General features: G+C 42.5%; 1 protein-coding gene across 1 annotated transcript in view; it reads right to left on the bottom strand.

The window, feature by feature from the left end:
* Nucleotides 1-9,380, bottom strand: part of LOC112073276 (P-selectin-like) — a 50,713-nt gene extending 41,333 nt beyond the window's left edge. Inside the window, 12 exon segments of the mRNA XM_070440087.1 lie at nucleotides 4,074-4,187; nucleotides 5,526-5,585; nucleotides 5,588-5,629; nucleotides 5,632-5,700; nucleotides 5,901-6,020; nucleotides 6,023-6,091; nucleotides 7,341-7,517; nucleotides 7,720-7,911; nucleotides 8,163-8,354; nucleotides 8,479-8,970; nucleotides 9,080-9,149; nucleotides 9,274-9,380. Of these exon segments, the coding sequence (XP_070296188.1) occupies nucleotides 4,074-4,187; nucleotides 5,526-5,585; nucleotides 5,588-5,629; nucleotides 5,632-5,700; nucleotides 5,901-6,020; nucleotides 6,023-6,091; nucleotides 7,341-7,517; nucleotides 7,720-7,911; nucleotides 8,163-8,354; nucleotides 8,479-8,970; nucleotides 9,080-9,149; nucleotides 9,274-9,276 (1,600 nt within the window). The 5' untranslated portion in view covers nucleotides 9,277-9,380.
* Nucleotides 9,381-10,053: the final 673 nt, after the last annotated feature.

Here is a 10,053-nt window from a genome sequence, read left to right on the forward strand (position 1 = left end):
TGACGAGAAGATAAATAAATGTTGAAAATAATGAGCTGAGAAATGAGATACAAACTATTCATAACAGAAACGTACAGCTTATACACAGTAGTATAGGGCCTGAGGTCATGAGGTCATGGTACCGCATGTGGAAATGACCCAGACACAACCCCTCTAAAGACCTGAGTCAGTCTCCAGTCTCCCACCAGACAGGAACAAGCGTCTGTGCTGACAGCATGGAGCGTACCATTGTGTTGCAGTGTTGATAGTGACCCCCCCCCCCCCCTCCCCTCTCTCGTATCCACAACGTATTTCAGAACAGGAGTACTGTTCCTAGTATCAGGTCCCCACCGGTCATCTTATTCATTATCTAAAAGTTAAACTGATTCTAGTTCAGCACTTCTGTTCTGAGATGCTTTGTGAATACATCCAGGCTGCATCACATCCGGCCGTGATTGGGAGTCCCATAGGGTGGTGCACAATTGGCCCAGCGTCGCCCCGGGTTTGGCCCGGGGCAGGCCGTCATCGTYTATAASAATTTGTTCATAGCTGACATGCCTGGTTAAATAAAACATTAAAAAAAAAAAAAAAAAAGAAGGCAAGCCCTTGACAACCTGAAGCCACTGAGGCATAATAAGGACTGGAGAATGCAGCTGACCCTGGTGCTAGAGGGGGTACACAGCTGGAGGTTGAATGTTTGAAGGGGTACGGGACTATAACAAGTTTGGGAACCACTGAACTAAGTCATTGGAATACTGATGGAACGAGTCCAGTTATTTTCAAGGTAATCTACTCATGTTCACATATGGTGATTCATGGACCGTCTATATCCGGGTTGCATCCGAATTATATGGACCAGTATCACATGCGCACTAGCACTCAGAGTGTCCTGCGCCTGACTCCGCCTTACCCGCATCACCTAGACTTTTGACAGTGACAAAGAGCTCTTATAGGACCAGGGCACAAATAATAATAATAGTCAATAATTTTGCACTAGCACTCAGAGCGCACAGGGAGCTACGCACAGGGAGCTACGCACAGGGAGCTACGCACAGGGAGCTACGCAAGCAGCGACATCATCCAAAAACATGGCAGACATTGGATGAATATAACATTTTAATATCTTCGGCTGTGAGTGATGAAAAACAAATCGGTCTCAGCGACAATTATTTMAATAATTCAACGGATGTTTTGTGCATAAAGGTGATGACTAGTGTCTTATTAGCAATTTTCAAATCCTACTTCTCTGTGGGGCCGTCTATGGAAATTCTTTCTGGGCCGAGCCTCAGTTAAACTGCAGTACCAGGTCAAAGCTGTAGGGGAAGTCTAAACTGTGCCTCTAGAACGGAACCCTTAGCCTTGTACGAACCATCCAGACCTCGTGAGCTTACATTCGGTTGTAAGTTCGCGAGATCAGGACGGTTCGTACGAGGCTACAGAACGCTGMRCCCTTGCCTGAAACGTTACGGGTGCCAATTGACCCTTCGCTAAGCCCCGAATTTTGGGCAAGCAATTGCAGCACTCCAATGGATAGGAAATGTCATCGAGTCCAACACCTCAGACAAGTTGAGCTCAAGTTTAAATCCCATGAAAGCCAGTTAGGGCTATTATTTTTTTTTAAATCATGCCTGTTGGAGTATTTTTTTCTAATTCGAAATTATACTTTTGTTACATTATCTGCTGGTTTCCTAACTCTCAGTCTCATTGACCACCAAACGTTGCTAACGCTAGCTAGCCAATTAATATAATATAACTTGTTCTCAAATGTATGTTAGCTAGCTAAGTTAGCAATGTTATGAATACAACTCCCATTTGCTGTCGACATGATTTGAGAGCACTAGTTGYCTCCAAAAGTGGTTATAGCACAGAGTTTCTAAACCCAGAGGCACAACATCGCCAGACTTCCAGGAACGCTTGCGAAACAGACTAAGCAGACCAGACCGGAGTTTGAAAAGTCAACGAGAGACTTAAAAATAAGTAGATGACGATGTTATTACTCCAACCTCGTGAAAGTTACAAACTGACATGTTTTCATTTTCATCAAAAACAACTTTATATTGAAGAAGCGCCTTTGATTTGATGGCCTACACATGCTCAGGTTCGGTGCGAGAAGCAGTCGTGTAAAGTACTTAAGCAAAAATACTTTCAAGTACTACTTAAGTAGTTTTTTGTGGTATCTGTACTTTACTTTACTATTTATATTTTTGACAACTTCGACTTTTACTCCACTACATTCCTAAAGAAAATGTTGTACTTATTACTCCATACATTTTCCCTGACACCCAAAAGTACTTGTTACATTTTGAATGCTTGAACAGGATAATGGTCCAATTCACACACTTATCAAGAGAACATCCCTGGTCATCCCTACTGCCTCTGGTCTGGCAGACTCACTAAGCACATGCTTCCTTTGTAAAGGATGTCTGAGTGTTGGATTGAGCCCCTGGCTATCTGTAAATAAGAAAATGTGTTTGTCTGCTTTGCTTAATATAAGGAATTTGAAATTATTTATACTTGTACTTTTACTTTGAATACAGTGTATTTAGTGTATTTAGCAATTACAGTACTTTTGATACTTAAGTATATTTTAAAACCAAATACTGTTGACTTTTACAAGTATTTCACTCGGTGACTTTCACTTTTACTTGATCATTTTCTATTAAGGTATGTTTACTTTTACTCAAGTATGACAAATACTTTTTCCACCACTGGCGAGAAGACCGTTAGACCCGATGATGTGCTTCTACGTATGAGCTTAGCCTGCCAACATTGCCATGACATCGCCTGAGTGTTATCGGGATTTCTATAGGAGAAGCAGTTTCTGCCCATCTTCAGACTGTGCTCTGTGTGGTTACAGCTTTGACTGCATGCTGACAGTGAATTCAGAGCCATTTAGTGGCTAGCACCTACAAACATCATTTTACCAGGTTTCTGTGAAGCAATTGTCATGACAGTCGACACAACATACCCAAGAGTTTCCTGATTTGCAAGGGGTAGTCTGTGTTTATTTGATTGTTTATTAGAAGACACAGTTTGAGATCATTCTGAGGGATTTTGCCAGTTGTAGGGATTTGGGCTTCCTGGGAAAATGTCAGAGGTTGCTAAATAACCAAGGGGGGAGGGGGGGGGGGGCTTAAAAGAAGGAAGCCCTCTTGGGATCCTTTCGTGCCACTCCACCTATTCTTATTCTACTGGTGTATTTGAGTTAATTTTGCTTCTGTGGTACATTTGAACTCAAATAGCCATGGACTATTTTTTGCCGCTATTATAAAAAGCATCGGACAGAAAATAATGGAAAAAATAAGAACATTATTGACAATGTTTGAAACGTTATTATATTAAAAACACTTTTTCAATATCAAATTAATTCTGTAACACACAGACTGTGGTTTAAAAATAAATAAAACTTAAATACTGAAAGGCATTGATTTCACGTTTTGTAAAATCATAACAATATATTATTGATAATACAAATAATTATACAGGGGAATACAATATACAACTTTCTGTAGTTTGTATAAAATAGCTGTCAAAATCAGTATCATAAGAAATTTGGCCACTTGTGGTCATATACCAGCCAGTGGTGAACAATTTGTTCAATACTAAAACATCCCTTAGGGAGAAAAAATACATTTTCTGTAGGACCATCATGAGAACAGATGATTCTGTATACTCAACGTAGCACCTCTCTCCCAGTCAGACGATTCAAGGCTATCTAACCTACTACATTACAATACTGAGGAACGTGATCCAGGTGTGACCAGCAGATCTTCTTTGAAAACAGAGCCAGCCTGTTCCTGCAGTTGTTCCTGCTGTTGTCCTGCTGTTACTGTTGTTGGTCTCTATATGAGGCTGTCGATGCTGTTCCTGTAGGTCTGTAAAGGTTTCCTCATGTCTGAGGTGCTGTTCAGATCAAACTTGTTAGCTGGAAGGAGGCAATGAAGAGCATATTGATGAATATTGTCAAGTAAGAAATAGCCATTCTGAATCAAATCTGTGTTATGAAACAGGGATGTTTTTGAATTTCTTATGWCTTTCTTATTCCTAGCCAATGACTGTGAGTGGAYAAGATAAMGGCCTTCTTCTGTGTTTACCTTTCTGTCTGATTCGTTTGAGGAGCCATGCYGCCAGAGACAGGCCAGATAATGACACAGCGCCCCCTGCTGCCAGGCCTAGGATAGTGGGGTRCAATGGAGGCTCAGGTGTGGCTGGAGGAAACAAGAAACAACAGAGGAAAACAGTCAAACAATCTGAATCAACTGATCGGTCACATCACTGACTACAACCCTCTCAAAAAAWYWTCGTATTTTGGTAGCCCCCTTATGTAGGATATGCATTCATGATGCATTCATAAAGCCTTTATAACCYCTACATAAGACATACTTTGTCCTGATGACCAGCGAATATCCAGTTTGGTTGTCTCACAGAATTTCAATTTGGCTGTGTCTCACAGAATATTCTGTTTGATTGTGTCTCACACAATCCAATTGTCTTAAGGCTTAAAAATCCTTATTTAACCTGTTTCCTCCCCTTCATCTACACTGATTGAAGTTGATTTAACAAGTGACATCAATAAGTGATCATAGCGTTCACCTGGATTCACCTGGTCAGTCGTTGTCATGGAAAGAGCAGGTGTTCTTAATATTTTGTACARTCGYGCTGAGTWAAACCTCTCACTTCACCTCTTTCTCTCCATTTAAACTCAGTCTATACTGTTTTAGTATTGTGTGTAAATGTGTAAATTGACTGAGATTAAACAGGAGAGGAAGAGGCGAAGTGAGAGGTTTTACTCAGCCCAAAATCTGTCCATGAAAATAAGCCCCTGAAGTGAGGAATTTTCGTATGAAGGTCAATGAGATGGTGTCGAATTTGGTCAACAACAAAAATGTCATTGCTAACTTGCTACGTGAGGCTTATTTGATTGAATAGAGGTTTCGTAATGGTTATGTTTATGGCCCTGGTAGTTTGAGGCTCCCGAGTGGCGCAGCGGTCTAATGCACTGCATCTCAATGCAAGAGGCGTCACTGCAGTCCCTGGTTCATATCCAGGCTGCATCACAGCTGGCACACAATTGGCCCAGTGTTGTCCGGGGTAGGCTGTCATTGTAAATAAGAAATTGTTCTTAACTGACTTTCCTAGTTAAATAAATACATTTCGTTTTACGAATGCACTGATATAAGTGGACGCACGTGGCATTTCAGCAACTTTGATAAAAATGATGTTGTCATAGAGATAGATGGGGGACTAGTCATTGATATAAGCCTTTTAGCAGGGAGATTGCCATTGAAGGTCTCCACCCGTTTCAAGTAGTCACCTTGGTGGGGATTCTATGAGTTGTGAACAATCGCCAATGAAAGAAGGAAATGTAATACTTCAACATTCTCGCCTCCTCCCGCCTGCCTTGCATCTTTGAGGACATGTATTTCCATTGTTAGAGTGGTATATGTCTATCTAGTCAATAAAGACATCGGTTTAAAAACTCTTGTCAATATAGACAATGGTTTAAATCAGGTCTATTTTAAAGATGCAAAACAGTTTTGTCTTACCTTCACAGTGTGGTATCTCCTCACTCCACTCAGCAGCTGATGTGCAGGTCACCGTGATCGCCCCTTGAGGAGATAACCCTCAGAGCAGCTAAAGTTACAGCTGCTCCATAGGTGAAGTCTTCTCCACAGCTGATAGCGCCATCCTGTGGCTGCTGGAGGGTAGGGCAGCTTACAGCTGCAAGACAGAGTGAATAGTGGTGCAGTGGTCAGTCTGTGTCCAGAGACAATTCTAGACTGTCAACAATTACAAAACTCTATTTGTCCTCCTAGATATTTCTGAATGAAAAGTCCTGTGTCATTCATATATATAGCAACTACAGTTGATGTAACATGTTATGGGGGCTACGTTTACAGATATGCAGAACCTGTACACACCAACACACTGCGGCTGTGAGTCGTTCCACTGTCCCGAGGCTCCACACTGCAGGGTAGCAGAGCTGGAGGCCAGCCTCTCATAGCCCTCCTCACAGGTAAAGCTACAGGTGGACAGGTAGTGAAGGAGCCCAGGGGATGGGAGCAGGCCATGGATCCCTTCCCAGGTTCATACAGCTCACTGCATAAGACCACTGAGGAGGAGAGGGCAGACGCAATACATGACTAAATGTGTCAATGCTGTCACAGACTCTTATAATGCACAGATACAGAGATGAGTCCTCTATCTAGACTTGGTTTCCTCTATTGTAACCTCCTCTTTCACCCCAGCTGCCAAACTAACCCTGATTCAGATGACCATCCTACCCATGCTAAATTACGGAGACACATTTATAGATCGGCAGGTAAGGGTGCTCTCGAATGGCTAGATGTTCTTTAACATTGGCCATCAGATTTGCCTCCAATGCTCCTTATAGGACACATCACTGCACTCTATACTCCTCTGTCAACTGGTCATCTCTGTAAACCTGTCACAAGACCCACTGGTTGATGCYTATTTATAAAACCCTCTTAGGCCTCACTTCCCCCTATCTGAGATATCTACTGCAGCCCTCATCCTCCACATACAACCCCCGTTCAGTCAGTCACATTCTGTTAAAGGTCCCCAAAGCACACATCCCTGGATTGCTCGTCTTTTCAGTTCGCTGCAGCTAGCGACTGGAACGAGCTGCAACAAACACTCAAACTGAACAGTTTTATCTCAATATCTTAATTCAAAGGATCAGTCGTGGACACTCTTACTGACAGTTGTGGCTGCTTTGCATGATGTATTGTTGTCTCTACCTTCTTGCCCTTTGTGCTGTTGTATGTGCCCAATAATGTTTGTACCCTGTTTTGTACTGCTACCATGTTGTGCTGCTGCCATGTTGTTATATTGTGTTGCTACTGTACCATGCTGTGTTGTTGTCTTAGGTCTCTCTTTATGTAGTGTTGTGTTGTCTATCTTGTCGTGATGTGTGTTTTGTCCTACATTTTTACTGAATTTATTAGTTTTTTAATTCCAGCCCCGGTCCCCGCAGGAGGCCTTTTGCCTTTTGGTAGCTCGTCATTTTAAATAAGAATTTGTTCTTAATTGACTTGCCTAGTTAAATAATGGTTAAATACAATAAAATAAAACACATATTTCTATGGTCTGTTGTTCACAGGCATCTCTGCCCTCTCATTGGCTAGAATGGTCCCACCTGTTCTCGCCATCTTTGAGGACATGTTTTTCCATTGATAGAGTGGTCATATGTCTATTTTGTCAATAAATACATTGGWTTAAATTGATTWAAAAATTMTTGTCAATAAAGACATTGTATTAATTTGTTTAAAAACTCTTGTCAATATAGACAATGGTTTAAATCAGGTCTATTTTAAAGATGCAAAAAAGTTTGTCCTTACCTTCACAGTGTGGTATCTCCTCACTCCACTCAGCAGCTGATGTGCAGGACACCGTGATCGCCCCCTTGAGGAGATAACCCTCAGAGCAGCTAAAGTTACAGCTACTTCCATAGTTGAAGTCTTCTCCACAGCTGATAGCGCCATCCTGTGGCTGCTGGAGGGTAGGGCAGCTTACAGCTGCAAGACAGAGTGAATAGTGGTGCAGTGGTCAGTCTGTGTCCAGAGACAATTCTAGACTGTCATACAATTACAAACTATATTTGTCCTCCTAGATATTTCTGAATGTAAAATGTCCTGTCATTCATATATTTATAGCAACTACAGTTGATGTAACATGTTATGGGGGCTAGGTTTACAGATATGCAGAACCTGTACACACCAACACACTGCGGCTGTGAGTCGTTCCACTGTCCCGAGGCTCCACACTGCAGGGTAGCAGAGCTGGAGGCCAGCCTCTCATAGCCCTCCTCACAGGTAAAGSTACAGGTGGACAGGTAGCTGAAGGAGCCCAGGGGATGGGAGCAGGCCATGGAACCCTTCMCWGGTTCATACAGCTCACTGCATAAGACCACTGAGAAGGAGAGGGCAGATAGCAATACATGACTAAATGTGCCACGATGAAGACATTACTCAAGATACACAACAACTGAAATACAGGAGGTCTAAGCTGTCATACTGTTATAAAGACCGATAGCAAGACACTGAAGTAATTCAAAGAAAGTACAAATCAAAAGTTTACAACAAATGGTAGCTGTTATTTTATTCTCTTATTAGTCTTTCCAGAACACTTTATTTATAAGGTTAATAAGAGTATATACTTACATTCACAGGTGGGAGGCTGTTCCGACCATGATTCTGAGGCTGTGCATCTCACAGGCCCGGAGCTGCTCAGTCGGTACCCCTCTTCACAGGAATACTGACACGTCGAGTCAAAGGAGAAATTCCCATTGGGGTGAGAGCAACTGACACTGSCTTTAGCAGGGACAGTGACCTCCTCCATCTTACATTCAACAACTGCCGACAAAGGAAAACAGGCAAGGAGTTACATTTAAGAGAACTTTGAATGTGATAGCACAATGCAGTTGGTTTCATACTGCCTGTATTAGATTATTGGACTATATCATCCTGGCTTGCTTACCGTGTTCACACTGCTCTCCGTAGAAGCCCTCAAAGCATTTACAGYGGTGGCTGTTGATGGTCTCCACACACTCTCCATGGTAACATGAGTCGCTCTGACACGAGGCTGTGAAGCACAGAGCCGTYTTCTTCTTCATACAYGTCTCGTCGTTCCACTTCCCTGTGTCCTTCYCTCTCTTGATGTACATCTCCACACAGTCCTCGTTGTTCCCCCCGTTGTTGGGTTCTCCRTCTGCCCAGTTYTCTGCCTCTTTAGTCAGGGTCTTATTGGTCCCCACCCAGGTCCACACGTCGTCCACCTTACGGATCCCTATCCAGTAATAGTTGGTCTGCCTGGGCAGGATGCTGTTAAGGTGGGAGATCTCTCCACGGTTCTGGATGGCCACCATGTCAGTGTAGTGCTCCGTGCACCACTTTCTAGCAGTGTCCCAGTTCATAGTTTTGTTGGAGTGATGGTAGGACCAGCCCTCTACTCTACTGCACATGGTGACAACTGAGGAATGACATATAAAAAAAAGGTCAATATTGACATACAGTACATGAATGAGTTTACATGAATGGGATTTTAGAAATGCATAGATCTTTTGAAATGTGTTTCTTACTTGAGTACAGGAGGAAGAGGGTGATCCATGAGCTGGGGCTTCTGGCTTGCTGTGATGCAGAGCAGAAGTCCTGTGGAGACAACATCAAGCCATACTTTACTGACTGAGAAATGCATTGGCTGTCTGAAATGTATACAAGCTAACTAATGCATCTTAATTTTAAGGCATAAACCAATTCTCTCAACAGTACTTACCATTGTACTTTTTTAAATGTGATGCTCTTTTGCAGGTAAATCTCTAAAGGATATGTTTCTAGTCTTATCCAGTGGATGAAATGATACTGCTCTCTGGTACTCTGTGCATACACATATATATACACCAACCCACACTTCAACAACGGCCACAGACCGGAATTCATCGTTATGACACTGCCTGGGCGTGAATAGGCTACTCTGGAATTTCCAACTTGGAAACTTTCTCCCTCTCTCTCTCCCTCTTTTAGATATCTGAACTCTATCCTATTGTGTCGGTCAGACAGATAAGGGATTCTCTGAGCAGGGGCCAGAGCCCAAAGCCCGGGCTGCAACAGGAAACAAAGAATGAGGTAGCAGGAAGCTCTCATTAACAACAGCCTCTGCCMTGGGCAGAGATTCACAGATACTGAGCTGGCGTTGAAATGTTTCTTTCACTCCTTTGAAATGTCTGGCTAACACCACATCAAGCATTTGTTGTCATGAATAGTGGGGTGCATAATCTATTAATTAGTCATAACATTGTAAGCTAACAGTTGACAAATGTACGATGTCAAGTCGACCTCTATTTCAAGTGCATTTCATTGAGTTGGGTTTTGTTATAACAGTGTAGAATGTGACTAACCCACTACTGTGTTTAGGTATTTTTATTAAAGGATATGCACAGCTTGAGAGGATAGAGAGAGACAGACAGGTTGTCATGAAGATACAGGGAGACAGACAGGTTGTCATGAGGATACAGGGAGACAGACATGTTGTCATGAGGATACAGGGAGACAGACA

Source organism: Salvelinus sp. IW2-2015, unplaced genomic scaffold (assembly GCF_002910315.2).
Source record: "Salvelinus sp. IW2-2015 unplaced genomic scaffold, ASM291031v2 Un_scaffold2204, whole genome shotgun sequence".
In the NCBI taxonomy this organism is placed as follows: Eukaryota; Metazoa; Chordata; class Actinopteri; order Salmoniformes; family Salmonidae; genus Salvelinus; species Salvelinus sp. IW2-2015.